At 35.5% G+C, this 18,831-nt stretch overlaps 1 protein-coding gene across 1 annotated transcript in view; it reads left to right on the forward strand.

Moving 5' to 3' along the window:
- Nucleotides 1–368: 368 nt before the first annotated feature.
- Nucleotides 369–18,831, forward strand: part of MNS1 (meiosis specific nuclear structural 1) — a 34,588-nt gene continuing 16,125 nt past the window's right edge. The window contains exons 1-4 of the mRNA XM_041746474.1: nt 369–436; nt 1,558–1,779; nt 8,987–9,114; nt 16,934–17,036. Of these exons, the coding sequence (XP_041602408.1) occupies nt 434–436; nt 1,558–1,779; nt 8,987–9,114; nt 16,934–17,036 (456 nt within the window). The 5' untranslated portion in view covers nt 369–433. The remainder of the gene's footprint in view (nt 437–1,557; nt 1,780–8,986; nt 9,115–16,933; nt 17,037–18,831) is intronic.

Genomic DNA, 18,831 nt, shown 5'->3' on the forward strand with positions numbered 1-18,831 from the left:
CGGTGCCTCCCGGTTACCAGGGAGGGGGCCGGTGACCATGCCTCCTGCCGCTCAAGATGAAGCTAGTCATCAACTCACATGGACCGTGTATTGAGGGCACAGGATACTCTTTTTTAAAAAATTTTATTCGTGAGAGACCCAGCGCCCCACTAAACTGCAAAGAGCTCGCGGCAGGACGCGGGACCCGAACTTCCCGCGCGTCTCTTAGACCAGGAGCCGCAGCCTCCCCGCCCGCCCCGCAAAAAGCTCAGGGCCGATTGGCTCCTGCTGCGTCCAATGAGAGGCCGCGCCTGCGCCGGGGGGCCGGGCCCCGCTGGGGGCGGGGGCAGTTGCCAGGAAACGGCGTAAACAGCGGCGCTCCCAGCCGGCCCCTGCTCTGGCCGCGGGAGGTGGTGGACGCCGGAGCCTGAGAGGGGGACTTTCCTCTGCCAAGATGGTGAGCCGCTGGTTTGTCTGTTGATTTAATTGTAGTAGGTGGAGCCAGTCTGCATCTAAAAAAGGGATTCGGAGGTGCCTATTCTGAGCAACAAGTGGGAAACTCGTTCAGTTTGCTTTCAGAGGCCTCGTGGGCTATTGTTTCAGCGACGCTAGCGGTGGCTTCCGACCTTTTTCAAATGTTCCTCAGACTCTATTAGATCTGCCCGGTGAAAATCTTGCTTGCCATATTTCTGGAAATTTGGGAAAAGATTAAGAACGTTGAACGAAATAGTGGGGGAAAAAAGTTTGGGAGAGAACAAATGAATTAAGTGGCAGCGGTTAGGGCGGCCTGGGTGGCCCAGCGGGTTAGCGCCGCCTTCGGCCCGGGGCCTGACCTGGGGTCACGGGATCCGGTCCCGCGTCGGGCTCCCTGCGTGGGGCCTGCTTCTCCCTCTGCCTGTGTCTCTGCCCCTCTGTCTGTGTCTCTCATGAATAAATAAATAAAACCTAAAAAAAAAAAAAAAGTAGCATCGGTTGACTTATTAAATCTGTATTAGGAAAACCTGATCAGCTTCTGAGCGGCACTTTCTGGCCAAGGGTAAGGGAGGCGCTGGGGGGAATGAGGAGAGGAGGCCTTCTCTGTGCTGCGGTTGAGAGCTAGGTCTGTAGAGCTCGACTGCGGGTCTTTGCATCCCAGTATGCTATTTATTTAGGTTTTCGAGGAACCTTGGGTAAAGTTGCTTTTACTTTTCACGTCTCATCTAGAAGATGGGGAGTAATAAGAGAACTTTATAGATATATCAATATATTTATCTACCACGTGTACATTTTTTTATGTTACATTTCTCTGAATTTAGGAAGGAAGCCAAACGCCCTTTATTTATTGCTGTTTCCTGTTTTTGTACCTGGAGCTTACAGAGGTATACTTTTTTTTTTTTTTTAATATTTTATATGTTCACGAGAGACACAGAGAGCCTGATGTACGGGACTGAATCCCAAGACCCCAGGATCATGCACTGAGTCAAACGCACAGGTTCACCCACTGAGCCACCCAGCCATCCCTACAGCGGTATACTTTTAAAAATCAGATTTTGGAATACCAAACTATGTGTGCTTTTTTTTTTTTTCCTCCCATTATAGGCTTCTAGAAGGCGAGCCTTGAGCTTCAGTGAAAGGCATCAGAAATTAGTAGATGTAAATTACGGCAAACAATTGCATGTCCAATCACTAAGAAAGATAGAGAATACTATCAAGGACCAGGTGGTGCATCATGAAAATGATGACCGCGTGGAGCGCAAGAGATTCCTCAGATTATTACAGAACGAACAATTTGAGTTGGATATGGAAGAAGCCATTCAAAAGGTACATTGTCTTATTCATTTTGACATTTTTTTCTTCATTTTCTCCTCGGAAGTGATAAAAACCAACTGCTGATACTGGAATTGAGTAGATAGATAATAGCAGCAAAAGTAAAGGATGCCTCATTGTAGGTCAGCCCAGTGTAGTGGTAAAGAGCTGGGTTTTTGGAGTTAGACTTTTATGACTTTAAATCCCAGTATCGCTGTACCTAAGCAAGCTCTGGAACCCTCGGTAAATTGATTTTACTTTTCTGCTTCATCTCTAAAATGAAAATTACAATAGTATTCATTTTGTAGGATTGTTTTAATAAGGAGTTAATACATGCAAAGCACTTGGAATGGTGCCTGTAACAGAGTAAGACTCAGGGTTTGGTTTGGTTTTTCATAAATACGAAATCCATAATTACTAACTTCCACAGTTTTGTTCATATAAGTAAAATTTGATTGCTTTCCATAAAATATGAAAGAAAAAATTTAAGAGTAGTTTTTCTGAATTTACTAAGATTAAAAATATTCATTCAATAGTAGAAAATGAACACGTATATATTGGATATGAATTAGGTACTCATATTTTTTATCTTGAAATACTGCCTTGAATTCAGGTACAGTATGTATATAACTTAAAATATGGAGATAATTTTTCTGTGGAAACTTCTAAATATTTTAAAGGATGAGGGTGGTATAAAAGGGAGACCAGAATATGAAAAAAGTGTTCTGATATTTAAGTATTTTTTGAGTTCCTGCTGTATGTTAAACATTTTGTAGGATATTGGAATGGCAAAAGCAACTTTTAAAAGTGGTATCCGTCCCTTTGAATTCCAAATTCATAAGGCTTAGACATAATTTTTCAGCTCTGAACAATAAGATCCTAGAGATCAGGTATTTTTTACTATGCTTTTTATTATTTTTTCTTTAAAGTCCCAGATGTCATGTCACCTCTTTCCCGTATACTTCAGTATGCATCTTATAAAATATAGATATTTTCTTACATAGTAGTAGAATAATGCCACTATCTCACCTAATAGAATTAACAATAAATTCTAGGTATCATTTAATGCCATTCCATAGTCAAGTTGTTATGATTGTGTCAAAATCTGCTTTTACAGTTGGTTTGTTTTCTTGAGATCCACACAAGGTTCATACAGTGTATTTGGTTGTTATGTCTGTTAGGGACCTCCTAATCTAAAATGGTACCTCCCTCATCCTTTTTTTGTTTTTTGTTTTTTAAGAGAAGGAGAGAGAGAAAGAGTGGGAGAAGGGGCAGAAGGAGAGGGTGAGAGAGAATCTAAAGCAGGCTCCATGTCTAGTGCTAGTGCAGAGCCGATGTAAGGCTGGATCTCACAACCCTGAGATCGTGACCTAAGCGGAAATCAAGAGTCAGACACTTCTCTGACTGAACCACTCTCATACCCCCATCTTTTATTTAACTTCATGTTTTTCACTTGTTAAATTAGGCCAGTGTTTTATAGGATATCCCATATTCTGAATTTACCTGTTTGCTTTCTCATTGGTTCATTTAATTTGTTTTCCTAACTTTTATATTTCCTCAAAATGGAAGTTAATCCTAAAGGCATGATTTAGGTACAACTTTTTGGCAATCACTCCATAGGTCATGCTATCCTTGACATTATATCACATCAGCAGGCACATGATGTCTGCTTGGTCCACTTTTAGATGCTAATGTTGATAAACATGTATATTCTGGTACCTCTAGTGAGGCATTTTAATTAGCTGAAATTCCTTTGTAAAGAACTTTCCCACATCAACTAGGGTTATTTGGTACCCTGAAATACAGTTATTACTGGAAAGGGAGATATATACTTAGTCTTCAGAGTACAGAAATGGTGCTCTGGTCACTTCCATTGGTGTCTCTGAATGTTGTTTTTTAAAATTATCTTTAGTTTTTGACTTTTTCCTTTTTTAAAAAAATCTTTATGAACTAATGGGTCTTCAATACTTGAATTAATTGCACTTATTATCCTTTTTGATGCTCAAATTGTCCCATCTTTGGCCAATGGATGTCTTAATTGGTTCTGTGTCCTTTTGATAAGATTCCCCTAATTTGTGTGATAGCTTTCTTGCTTTCTGTCAGTACAAGATGTGCCAGGCTAGTGATGGTTAATTTTATGTGTTGACTTTGTGCCATGGGGTGCCCAGATATTTAGTCAGACATTATCCTAGGTGTTTGGGGATGATAGTAACATTTAAATTGGCACACTGAGTAAAGCAGATTGCCCTCTCTAATGTGGGTGGGCCCCATCCAGTTGGATGAAGGCATGAATAGAACAAAATGACTGAATAAAAGGAACTACTCTTTCTTGACTGCCTTCTAATTGGAACATCAGCTTTTTCCCTGCCTTCACACTTGAACTGAAATATCAGCTCATTTTGAGTCTCAAGTTTGTCAGCCTTCAGACAGGAAATACACCATTGGTCCTCTTCTTTCTCAGGCCTCCATGCTTATACTGGAACTAAACCATTGGATCTCCTGGGTCTCTGGCTTTCTGACTCACCCGTAAGATTGTGGGAATCACTTGAGCTGATTCATTATCCCATTTGTTCTTTTTCTCTGGCTAATACAAGGCTCATCTCTTAAAATTCTTGCTTCACACCTAGTGTCAGCCATTGTACCAAAAGCCGTATTATCATCTAGTGGAGATAATATTTAGAGACAATTTTTGAGATAAATTTAGATTTATAATACAGTTGTAAAAAATAGTATAGAGAATTCCTGTATACCCTTCACCTGATTTCTCTTTATGTTAACATCTTACATAATCACAGAACAATTATCAAAACAAAGAAATCAGCCTTGATACAACATGTTAACTATAGGATTTATTCAGATCTCATCAGTTTTTTCCATTAACATCTGTTTTTTGTTCCAGGAATACAAACGGCCTATAATTGTCATGTTTCCTTAGTTTCTAATCTGTAAGAGTTTTTCACTTTTTCCTGTACTTCATGACCTTGACAATTTTAAAGACTACAGTTCATTTATTATATTAGTTTTCAGTTGCTGTGTAACAAATTATCACAAATCTAGTGGGTAAAAACATTTATTACCTCACCGTTTCTGTAGGTCAGAAATCCAGACATGTTATGGTCCAGCTAGGATTGACCGTTTCACCTCACAAGGCTGAAATCCATTCTCATCTGAATCTTGGGGTCCTCCTCTAAGCTCATTTAAGTTGGCAGAATTCATGTTCTCATAGTTTATAAGACTGAGGCCCACATTTCCCAGAGATTGTTGACATTTCCTGCCATGTGATTTTTTTCCACAAAATGGCAGTCTGCCTTTGGTTTTCTGGTTTTCTTCTTGGTATTGACTTTTAGTTTATATCACTGTATTGTGGTTAGAAAAGGTGCTTGATATACCAATCTTCAGTTTATTGTGGTGTTTTTTGTTTTTTTGTTTTGTTTTGTTTTTTGTTTTTTGTTTTGGCTAACGTGATCTATTCTGGAAAATGTTCCATGTGTGCTTGAGAAGAGTGTGTATTCTGCTTTTGGATGAAATGTTCTGTATATGTCTGTTAGAGTCACCTGGTCTAAGGTGTTGTGTAAAGCTGATGTTTCCTTATTGACTTTCTTATTTCTGTCAGATGATTTAAATAGGGTGTAAAAGCCTCTACCATTATCATATTGCTGTCGATTTCCACCTTTCAGTGTGTTAATATTTGCTTTATATATCTTGGTGCTCCTATATTGGGTACATATATATTTATAGATGTTATATCTTCTTGCTTGATTGACCCCTTTATCATTATGTAATGCCCTTCTTTGTCTTTTATTATAGTCTTTGTTTTAAAGCTTTTTTTGTTTGATATGAATATAGCTACCCTAGCCTTCTTTTCTTTTCCATGTATATTGTTTCCCTTTTAGGTTTATTGTCTTTCTTTAGTGTTGTGTTTAGAGTCCTTTCCCACTTTCTTTTACTTACTGTATTTTTGCTTTGTGTTACCATGAGGTAATTATGTATATAGCATATATTACATCTTATGTATGGAACAGTCTATTTTAGGTTGATACCAAATTAAACTTGAACTCATTCCAAAACTCTACATTTTTACCACGACCTTACATTTTATATTTTTGATGTCACATTTTACCTCTTACTTTATGTATCCCTTAATGTAGTTTTAGTTTATTTTATCATTTTTGTCTTTTCATGCTAGCTTTGTAAGTTGATTTATCTACCTTCACTACATATTTACCTTTTCCAGAGAAATTTTTACTTTCATATGTTTTCTTGTTAATTAGTGCCATTTCTTTTCGGCTTAAAAGGTCCCTTTAACATTTCTTGAAAAATCAGTTCAGTGGTGATGAACTCCTTTAGTTTGTGCTTATCTGAAAAACTCAGTGTCTCCTATTCTGAGTGTTAACTTGCCGGGTACAGTATTCTTGGTTGTAAGTTTTGTCCTTTCAGCACTTTGAATAGGTCATGTCACTCCCTTCGGGCCTGAGCAGTTTTTGCTGAAAAATCTGCTGATAGCCTTGCAGGTTTTTTTTGGGGGGTAGGGCATGGGGTGGGTATGCAACAAAAGCTTGTACTGCTTTTAAGATTTTCTCTTTAAAATGGGAAATATCAGTGAGGGTGACAGAACATGAGAGACACCTACCTCTGGGGAACAAACAAGGGGTGGTGGAAAGGGAGGTGGGCGGGGTATTGGGGTGACTGGGTGATGGGCACTGAGGAGGGTACTTGACAGGATGAGCACTGGGTGTTATGCTATATGTTGACAAATTGAACTCCAATAAAAAATATATATAAAAAAAAAGATTTTCTCTTTGACATTTCAATTATGATGTATCTTGGTGTGGATCTCTTTGGTTCATTTTATTTGGAACTTTCTGGGCTTTCTGGACCTGGATATGTTTCCTTCTCCATGTTAGGTAAGTTTTCAGCCATTGTTTCTTCAAATTAGTTTTCTGCCCGTTTTCTCTCTCATCTCCTTTGGGAACCCTATAATGCAAATACTGTTTCCCTTGATGTTGTCCCATAGATACTTTATCTTCATTTTTTTCGAATTCCTTTTTATTATTTTTTTTCCGGCTCTGCTTGGGTGATTCCAGTGCCCTGCTTTCCAGCTTTCTGATCCATCCTTCTGTTTTATCCAGTCTGCTGTAGAATCAATCCCCCAGTGTATTTTTGAGTTCAGTTATTATATTCTTCAGGTCTGATTTCTGTTTTGTACTTTCTTATATTTTATATCTCTTTGTTAAAGTTCCCACTGTGTCCTGAGTTCAGTGAGCATCTTTTATGTCTATTACTTTGAATTCTTTATTCGGTAGATTATTTATCTCTGTATCATTAAGGTATTCTTAGGATATTCTGTCTTATTCTCTCATCTGGAACATAGTTCTCTGTTTCTTCATATTGTTTGGCTGTTGCCCTGAATTAGGCAAAACAGCTACTCCTTTCAGTCTAGAAGAAGTGGCCTTGGAGAGGTGATGAAACTTCTCATTCACCATTGATTAGTTCTTGGTCGTCTCTTGAACCTTTGTGATTGTCTAAACAGTCTGATTTATTCTATATATGTTTCTGTTGCTGAGGGTGTGCCAAGACGTGTCAGAGTTCCAAGGGGAGGAATCTTATTCACCTAAATTCAGGCTGAATGGAAGGTTAATCGATTGTAACAAATATACCACTTGGCGGGGGATATTGATAGTGAGGTAGAGCAGTGCATGTGTGTGGGCAGTGTGAACTCTGTTATTTCTGCTCAGTTTTGCTGTGAACCCAAAACTGCTGTAAAAAATATCTGTTAAAAAAAAGTCTTGAAACTAGATGGTGATGGTTGTTGCACAACACTGTTAATGTACTAAAAACCACTGAGTTGTGAATTGTGAAGGGTGAATTTTATGCTGTGTAAATTAAAGCTCAATTTTAAAATAACGTGTTCCAAGAACATTATATACATGGGATCAAACAGTATGTAATCTTCTGGGATTGGATTGTTTCACTCAGCTCAATTCCTAGAAAGTAATCAAGGTTGTTGCTAATGTCAGTACTTCATTCCCTTTAGCCACTGAGTAGTATTCCATGGTATGGATGTACCACAATTTATCTGCCTATTCACCCATTGAAGTATGTCTGTTTATTTCCAGTATTGGCTATCTTGAATAAATCTGCTGTAAACATTTGGGTATAGGTTTTTAAGTAAACATAATTTTTAATTTCTCTGGGCTAAATGCATTAAGAGGGCTGTAATTGAGTCATATAATAATTACATGTTAGCTTTATAACAAGCTACTGAACTGTTTTCCAGAGTGGCTCTGCCATTTTACATTCCCACCTAGCAATATGTGAGTAATGCAAGTTTCTCACCAACATTTGCTTTTGCCACTATTTTTTATTTTAGCCATCCTAATAGGTTTGTAGTGATCATTGTAATTTTAATTTGCGTTTCCTGATGGCTAATGTTATTGAACATCTTCTCATGTGCTTATTCTTTCCAAATACAGAAGTTAGTCAAGCCTCTAGATCTTTCTACTATTTTATAGCGGATACAAAAGAGAAACAAGTTGAATGCTATCCTGGGGAAACAGTCAAATTCAGAATGTGGGACATTCTGTGGGCCACATATTCTAATTTCTACAACAAATCAGTGGCTTGGGGAAAAGTATATATATATATGGGATAACTGTTACAGAATGAAAGATACTTAAGAGAAATAATAACTAAATGCAACATGTGGACCTTATTTGGATTTTGATTGAAAAAGCAAACAAAAAGTATCTTTGAGACAATTGGGAAAACCTGAGAATGGACAAGGTATTATTCCTTACTAATGAATTACTCTTATTTAGACATGCTAATGGCATGGTTGTTACATAAGATGAAATTCTTATCAGTTAGGGATTAATACTGAATTATTTATATAGTAATGACATATCTGGGATATATTTTAAAATAGTCTAGCAAAAAAAGAACAAAGAAAAAAATGAAATTGGAGTGGAAGAATAGAGAAAGAAGATTGGTAAAATATTGATAGTTCTTGAAAGTGATGACTGCCTGAGGGTATACTTTAATCTTCTTCTTACTATTGATGATGTTTGAAATTTTCCATGATAATATATCAGGAAAGTACTTATTGATATAGTATTTTGTATTTAAAAATAAAACACAAGTGTTGTTGCTCTCAAGCCTTGATGAAAGAAAAATCTGATTCTAGAGGACAAATAACTAAAGTTACTTCTTAAAAAAAATTCAGGCAGAAGAAAACAAAAGATTGAGGGAACTCCAGCTTGAACAAGAAGAAAAGTTGGCTATGGAATTGGCAAAACTAAAACATGAAAGTCTAAAGGATGAAAAGATGAGGCAACAAGTAAGAGAAAACAGGTATCTTGGTTTTTATAAGTTTCATTTACTTTGTCTTTGCTTTTATGTAATGCTTAGCACCTAAGAGTGAAATTTACTTCTTTCTATCATTGCACTTAGTTAATATTTTGTCTGGAAACATTTATTGCTTTAAATGCTATATTTATTCATTTGAGAAAAGAAGTTATATTCAAAGAAGTAAAGTGTTTAAAGTGAAAATAAATAGCAATTTTTTCTCTTTCCTCTAAACAGTTTTTTTAAATGACCTAAAAAAAAAAAAAAAATAGACTCATGAGGGGCACCTGTGTGGCTCAGTCGTATTAAGTGTCTGACTTTGGCTCAGGTCATGATCTGAGTCCTGGGATTGAGCCCTGTGTTGGGCTCCCTGCTCATCGGGGAGTCTGTTTATCCCTCTGTTCCCCTCCTCCACGCTTGTGTGCTTTCTCTCAAATAAGTAAATAAATAAAATCTTTAGAAAAAATAGACTCATGAATCCTACTCTGAAGTGAGACCTTAGGTAATACATAATTAAATTTTCTACCTGGACATAAATTTCTTACAGCATTTCTGGAAAGTGGCTGGTCAGCTATAGCTCTAGCTCTCTAGTGATTGGGATAAGAACTTCTTTTTTCATTCAGTCCTAACTTTGAATAATCTTTTTTTCCCTATTGTTTCAAAATTAATTTCCCTATGACTTTCATGCATTTATCTCACTTCTGCTATCTGATGAAAAACATATTTAGTTCTTATTTAGGATATCTGTTCATATTTCTGAATCCCCTAGATGTTTTCTTCTATAAGTTACATATCCTTCATTTGTTGCCTATATAATAAGGTTTCAAGCTTCTTCACCATCCTGGTTTTCTTCTGTAGATGTAATTTACATAATTATTGTTCCTTAATAAAATATTGACTTCATAATTATGTATAATGCTCCAGGGTACTGCTTATTATCCCTAGTAGTGGGACTGTTAACCACATTGTTAACCACATTGTTCTAAAATATGTTTCTTCATGTTACCGAAGATGGATTTGCTTTTTAGGAACAGCCATGTCACACTGTTGATTAAAACTTAGGGCTCACTAAATGCCCATCCTATAGTTATATAGTTGAATATAGTAGCAATTTACTTTGATAGTTGATACATATTATCTTAACTGAGCCAGACTTCTGTAGGATATTATATGACCTCTGGGTTAGCTTCAGGGATTTTGAGCTTCATTAAATTATGTTTGACAAATGTACCCATTGTATTTTTCTGGATCTACAACTTTTACCAAATTCTTTAAGAGATTACTAATGCCTAAAGATCTAAAATTGCCACTAATGTCTTCATATTGTTCTAGTTGCAAACTGTCTTTTTGAATATTAATTCTCTGATCATTGTTAGCTATCCCTCATGGGTTTATGTTATCTGAAGATGAAATAAATATTTCATCACGTATTTGTCTAATTCACTGATCTAAAAATTAAATAGACAAGGTGATTCAAATAAATGCTGTCTCTGAGAACAGAGTATCTGGAAAAAGTATAAAAGTGAGATCTGGAAGAGGAAGGAAACCAGAATGGTGAGTTGGCATTTGTAGCTACATTTCTCCTGGAGGTTCTGCTGATTCTAAAAGTATGGCTGAGAGTTAAGGACTGAAGCAGAGCTTAGCCAATAAGTGAATCGCAAGGTGTTCAACATCATTTTACAAGTCTTATGCTCAAGATTTGGGTATTTTAGTGTCTGCTTTACTTCACTAATACACAGTTCAATTTGATTTTATTAGATAGAAACAGATGAAGAAATAATGTGCAATACATGCAGAATACAGCACAGAGAGACAAAAGGGTAGAAAAATAAGAAAGAAAACTTATAAGAGATAAGGGCCATGATGAAAGGTTCAAACAGATGTATAACTTTAGTTCTGGTAATAGAAATAAAAGAGGATGATGCAGAAGCAGTATTTGAAGAGATAACTGCCAAGAATTTCCAAAAATGGTAAAAAATATAAAGCCACAGGTTAAAACACAACACATGATGAAAACTATACCTATACTTATCCTAGTCAAAGTTTTGAAATCCAGCAATAAAGAAAACCATGAAAATCACAAAAGCAGTCCCACAAAAGACTTACCTTCAAAGAGCAGCAATAAGAAGTATGACTAGATTTTGAAAGCCAATAGTGAAAATTAAAAGACTGGATTTAAAGGGCTGAAAGAAAATAATGGCCCATCTAGAATTCTATACTTTGTGAAAATGTTCTTCAAACTTAAGGCAAAAGTCATTCAGTTGGGTACTTTTTCTTTTTTCTTTTCTTTTCTTTTCTTTTCTTTTTTTTTTAATATTTTACTTATTTATTCATGAGAGAGAGAGAGAGAGGCAGAGAGAGAAGCAGGTTCCATGCAGGGATCCTGATGTGGGACTCTATCCCCGGTCTCCTGGATCACATCCTGGGCTGAAGGTGGCACTAAACCACTGAGCCACCAGGCCTGCCCTAGTTGGGTACGTTTTCAAATAGAGTATGCTGCTTTTCATCAGTGTCAAAACTAGTAATTCCACCCCTAAATAGATACCCACAAAGATTGAAAACTGAACCTTAATCAGATATTTGTACACTAATGTTTAATGCAGCATTATTCATTATTCACAATAGCCAGAAAGTGGAAACAATCCAATGTCCATCAACAGATGAGTAGATAAACTCTGGTTTATATATGCAGTAGAATAACATTCAGTTATGAAAAGGAATGTAGTTCTGATACATGCTACAATATGGCTGAACCTTGAGAGGAATATGTTAAGTGAAATAAGCCAGACACAAGAGGATCAATACTGTATAATTCCACTTATGTGAAATAACTAGTACAGGTAAATTTATAGAGACAAAAAGTAGTTAGAGGTTACCAGGGGCTAGGGAAAGGGAGGGATGGGGTGTTAAACAAGCTTAAACAAGTACACTGTTTCTGTTTGATGAGTGATGCAAAATTTTTGGAAATAATGGTAGATGGTTGTAGAACATTGTGAATGTAATCAACACCACAAAACTGTGCACTTAAGATAGTTAAAAATGGCAAATTTTTGTTTTATTGTATTTTACCACAATAAAAAAGTTATAGAATTAAAAAACCCCAAACATGGGGTTTAGCTAGAGCTTTTATTCAAGAGTAATTCATAATCAGAATGACGATTAGAAATGAAGGTTCCAGCTGGAATTATTAGAAAATGATCAGCAAATTTCAATCTGGAATGATTATAAAGAGGATGTAGAAGAACAATAAGAGCAGAAACAAATACATTAGAATATAAGCATAAAGTAGAATCAAAGCCAAAAATTGTGCCTTTATTTTTATTTTTTTCTATAAAATTGTGCCTTTAAAGAGGCTAATAAAATTGATAAAATTGATAAATGTAAAAGAATGCACAAATAACCAATTTTAGGAATGGATGATAGCATATCATTATAGATCATACAAATATTTGCTAGATCATAAGATATTGTGAACAATTTGATAGAAATAAATTTGAAAATTTAGATAAATTCATAAAAAATTTACCAAACTGATGGGCACAAGTAGAAACAGAAATCTAAGTGTTTCTATAACTTTTAAAGATATCTGTAATTAACTTTGTTCACAAAGAAACCTACATGGCTAGGCGTTTGGTGAATTTTACCAAACATTCAATCTCCAGTCTCGTATAGTTTTGCAGAGTGAGACAAGAGGGAACACTTCCCGATCAGTACCTCAATAGGATTAAAAAAAAAACATAGATGAGTTTTTCTCTCGAATTTAGCTACTGTAATCTGAAATTAATATCAAATCCAGTGGCATGTGAGAAAGATATTATATCTGACTATTTTAACTTATTCTAGGAATACAAAGTGACTTAGCTAGAAAATCAGTAAGTGTAATTCATTCCATTAATAAAATATAATAGAAAAACTGTATGAGCAGAAAAAGCCAATTGATTTACATCAGCATTACTCTAAGATTAAAGAAAGGATTAGCAAATTAGGAATAAAATTGACTTTATAGTAACATCATACTTAATGGTAAACATTAAACACTTTACCTCTACTAGAAAGACAGGGATGCTTGCTATAATACCTTCTATTAACCATTGTATTGGACATACTAGCCAGTGCAATAAGTCAAGAAAAGTAAATGAAAGGTGTTAGGATTGGCAGTATGGAAATAAAACTTTCATTATTCCTAGATGATATGATTGTGTATGTAGAAAATCAAAAAGAATCTATGTATGAATTATAAGTTCAGCAGTGTTGTTGGATGTGAAGTCAATATACAATATTAGGTGTTTTCTGTGAATTAGCAACAATTAGAGAATGAAATTTTAAAAATAATTTGTATAAGAGCATAAAATTTTTTTAAAAAGAGCATAAAAAATAAATACCTAATGAAATAGATATAAAACCTCAACACTGAAAGAAAAAAAAATAAACCATTACCAATAGAGTTTTTAAAAACCTAATTGGAAGGATATACCATGTTTATTGAAGACCCAGTATTGTAAACATACCAATATTCTCCAAGTTGAGAATAATCAATATTCTCGGTATAATAATAATTATTATTATAACAATTATTTTCAGTATAATCCTAATCAGAATCTCTGCCAGTATTGTTTATTGTGACATTTGACAAGCTGATTCTAAAATGTATATGGAAATACAAAGTACCAAGAATGGCTAAGATGATCTTTAAGAAGCCCAAAATTGGTGATTTATTCTCTAGGATATGAAAAATTATTATAAAGCTACAATAATTTAGATAGTGTGGTTTTAGCACAGCATAAACAAATGGATCAATGGGATAGAATGGAGCAGATCTTCTCAACCAGAAAATTTAGACCCTAATGGTCCAAGGTATCCTTTATCTGTAATGAATTAATTAACCTCCTGTGGATCTAAAACAATACCAACTATATACCATCTATGAGAAAATTAAAATGTATCTACTCAGTCTTCTGCAGGATTTAATTGCCTTATGGGACCCCAGTTGAGGAAGGGTGGAATACATTCAAAAACAGATCTATGCATAGATGTACACTTAAACCTTGTGACACTGCAGAACATTGTCATTGCCCTGGTACTGCACAGCATTCAGAAATGGACATTTTTATAAAATAGTACTGGATCAATTCAATAGCCATATATACAAAAATGAACTTGATTTTTACCTCACAGTACACACAGATATCAATTCTTGAATGATTATAGTCTAAAAGTCAGTGGCAAAACAAAGTTTTGAGAGACTAATAAAAGAAAATACCTTTATGTCTGTGCAGTAGGCAACATTTCTTAAAACATGACACAGAAGTCATTGACAATGAAGAAAAAGATTGATGAATTAGAATACTTCTCTTCATCTAAAGAAACCACTGTGAGAGTAAGTATAGAATGGAATGAAATATTTGCAATTTATATAAGCAACAAGAGGCTTGTGTTAAGAATATATAAAGAACTTTTATGCGACAATAAGAAGTAGACAATTTAGTCTAAAATAGGGCAAAAATTGAACAAAAACTTCACAGAAGACACAGAAATGGCTCAAACATGAAAAGGTCTGTTTCATTTTAATAATAGGGAAACAAATTAAAACCCCAATGATATATTACACACTCACAAGAGTGATGAAACAAAAAAGAATGATGAGACTGGAAAGTGTGGCTGGGATGTATAGCATAGTGCTTAAGCACTATGAGTGTAAATCTGTACAAAGCATTGGAAAGCTGGCATTTTCTACTACATTTGAACACAGCCTTACCCTGTGACTCAGAAATTTCACTCCCCAGGTATATATCCAACAGAAATGTGTGTGTATTTGTTCTTCAAGTGAAGGTCATTTATTTGCATGTTAGTTTTTTTAATTTGATGCACTTTGTTTTGGAGGGGTAATATAAATTGTGATTGGGTTCATACATTGGTTTACAAATATTAATACCTAACTCCAACAAAAAACCCTTGTAAATATACAAGGGCCCTCTTAGAGTTAAATATGTAGAGTAATCTGGAAACTTAATCCTCATTTATATTATTATTTTTATGAAAGAAAGCAATTTTTTTAAAGGATTTCATTTATTCATGAGAGACATACAGAGAGAGGCAGAGACATAGGCAGGGGGAGAAGCAGGCTTCCCTGCAGAGAGCCTGATGTGGGACTCGATCCCAGGACCTTGGGATCACGACCTGAGCTGAAGGCAGATGCTCAACCAGTGAGCTACCCAGGTGCTCCGAAAGAAAGCATCTATTGTGTCATACATACTGACACCTACAATAGTAAGAGCAAGAAGAACACATCACAACACCAATACCTCTCTCTTCCCTTAGTCATGAGGACTGTCTCTTTGAAGGTATAGGGTACTTGTAAGTTGTTGGGTGAGTGCCTGTGTTCTAGTAAGAATTAAGATGTGTTGGGGGCACCTGGGTGGCACAGTCAGTTAAGCTTCCAACTCTTGGTTTCAGCTCAGGCCACGATCTCAGGATCATGAGATAGAGCTCTGCCTCAGGCTCAGGCTCAGGCTCAGGCTCAGCAGAGTCAGCTTTAGACTCTCTCTTCCTCTCTCTCTGCTACTCCCCACCTCTCTAAAATAAATGAATCTTTTTTTTTTAAAGATTTATTTATTTATTTATTTATTTATTTATTTATTTATTTATTTATGAGAGAGAGAGAGAGAGAGAGAGAGAGAGAGAGGGGCAGAGACACAGGAGGAGGGAGAAGCAGGCTCCATGCCGGGAGCCTGATGTAGGACTCGATCCCGGGACTCCAGGATCACGCCCAGGGCCAAAGGCAGGCGCTAAACCACTGAGCCACCCAGGGATCCCCTGAATCTTTTTTTTTTTAATGAATTAAGATGTGCATCTAAGTAACATCTAAAGACCCTTCCAGCTCAGAATTCTTTTTTTTTTTTTTTAATTTTTATTTATTTATGATAGTCACACAGAGAGAGAGAGAGGCAGAAACACAGGCAGAGGGAGAAGCAGGCTCCATGCACCGGGAGCCCGACATGGGATTTGATCCCGGGTCTCCAGGATCGCGCCCTGGGCCAAAGGCAGGCGCCAAACCGCTGTGCCACCCAGGGATCCCTCAGAATTCTTATATTCAGAATTATGTCTGGCACATTAAAATGAAAATTTGTGTATAGCATATTGTTTTCCACTAGAGTTAGGGAAAGGGTAGATTCAAAAGTAGCTCAGAGATTTTCTGGGGCAGTCTTCATTTTAAACAGATCAGTAAACAAGCCCAGTTACCTATGAAGGATAACTTATTTTTTTTATAGTTACTGGAGTTACACTCCATCATCATCATCATCATCAAAAAATAGTTACCAAAAAAAAAAAATAGTTACCATTTATAGAGTGTTTACTGTGTAACAGGTACTTTTCTAAGCTTTTTAAATACATCAACTAATTCCCATAGCTACCCCTTCTACAGATAACAAAACTGAGGTACAAAATTTAAGTAATTTGCCCTAAACTGTTCCACTATTATTCTTTTTAGCTCGATAGCATTAGTAGAGCTGGACAGAAATTTTAACTAGTATTGATAAACCATCTTCTCTCAGTCACACAGTGGCAAAAAAGATTTTATAGTGATGATTATTGAAAATAAAAGAGTTGTTTTGTCTGGAAAATTAATTATAATGTCTCATTTCATATGCATTCTGATTTTTCTTTGGGTGAAGGGAGGAAAGGATATTGTTTTCAAGGTTTTTAATAATATAAATATCTTTTACACATTTAGAAAAGTTTTTTATTTTAAATACAGACTTTTAAAATAGTAAAAGAAATATGGTCCTCAATTTTAAATTTCTGTCTCTTTTTTTTTTTTAAACAGTATTGAGCTCAGAGAATTGGAGAAGAAATTAAAAGCAGCTTATATGAATAAAGAAAGGGCAGCTCAGATTGCAGAGAAGGATGCCATTAAATACGAGCAAATGGTAATCATGTTTCTGTCATTATGTTTTCTATATTTTTACCTTCATTTAGAAAACCAAAAATAGACCAATTTTTTCAAAATTGTTGCATACTATAAAGAATTTACACTGCTTGTTTTCTTAAATACTTTTATACTTCTCAGATACTTAAGGTACAGGAACTCCTATATTATTTAATAGTGAGCCTTGTCTAATTTCATATTAGAGTCTTTCAGAGACACAAAGAATGAGGTTGCTGTTTAGAATGAATAGCTATACTCAGTAGGTCTGAGCATTTCTTGTGTTCTCTGATTATTCTTTGACAAACCAATGTAATAACATTTTCTACTTGTAAATGTTTTAAAAATTAAAGTGTTTTATAATTTTAGGTGAGAAACTTTCCTGTTTTATAAGTAGCTATCTCTTCTTCTATTTCTATTTTTATCCCCTTTTCTAACTTCTAACATACTGCCAAGTTCAGGGCAAGAATTACTCTTGAGCAAAGGAGTTTCAGACACACTCACCAGTGGTGTTATATGGTAAATGTAGAATAGGGTTTATTGGGTTAACACTTAGAAGCAGGGTGACACCATCACTTGAGCTTTCATGGTCCCACAGAAAGGCTAGATGTAGATAAAAAGGTCTGATTGCAATATTACATGGTCTTGTAAGTTCTCTTATCATAGTTCTCTATTATTATGTAGAATATTTTGGTGGTAGCATTTCCTCTCTCCTAGATCCCTTTCAAAGATGTTGTACAGCTATTAAAGAGAGGAGGCAGAGGTAAATATTCTGACTTTTAAAGTTGGCCTGAAAATATTATACGTTAAAAATAAAACAAGCTGCAAACACATCAAGTTGGAGAGTAACACATATCACAAACCATTTTTATTTTTTAAAACTTGTATCTGTATATCAACCTATGTGTATATATCAACACACACATATGTTCACACACACACACACAATTAGAGGAATAATATCAAAATACTTAACCAGTGCAGTGCAATATGGGCATCTAATATGACGAGATGCTGAGATGCTGGCCATAGTGATGTGTCTGTGCATGTGTGTTAGTATGAGGGTCACACAGCATGCTGGTGACTGAGATCACCTTTGGTGTGGCAGGTTACAGGAGAGCACAGGAGATTTGGTTTCCTGAGCCATGTAGTTCTTTCTACCTTTGCAGAGACAAAGTAGAACATAAACAGTATACTTTTTGACTAGTAGCTTATAGTTTTATCCTGATAATTGAGGTTTCTCAAAGCAGTTGTACATTTTAATCTGATTCCTGAAAGAATTGCTGCTATTTTCTAAATAAAATTGGTCCACAAAAATTAAACTTAAATAGTCCTGGGACTTCACTAGGTGTTGAGATATCTAGGTACCAGTTTGGGCTCTGTGTCTCTGAGCTTTAGCCTTATCTGTGAAATGAGAATGTTGTGTTTCTATAAGTGTATGGCAATGTGAAAACAAAAACATAAATATTTTTGTCATTTCACATTATTTTAAAGAACCTAATACAGCATGTGGTAAGAAAATAGAACCAGAGAAAGAGTTGGTCAAGCTATATTAATAGTGTATATGGTAAAGGCATCAATTAGATCAGGAATGGCATTCAGCATTCATATTTTAATCTGTTTCTTCTTGCCTATTTGACGCCATTAACCATTCTAGCATTTAGATTGTGCCATCATAATGGCAAACAGTAATAAAAATGGCCTCAATATATATAATTGACAAATTATTTTGTTAAGTGATTTCAAAATGCCCAAAACAAATAAGAGGTTTAACCTAATTAAGAAGCAAGATTTCTCTA

This window comes from Vulpes lagopus, chromosome 2 (assembly GCF_018345385.1).
Source record: "Vulpes lagopus strain Blue_001 chromosome 2, ASM1834538v1, whole genome shotgun sequence".
Lineage (NCBI taxonomy): Eukaryota > Metazoa > Chordata > Mammalia > Carnivora > Canidae > Vulpes > Vulpes lagopus.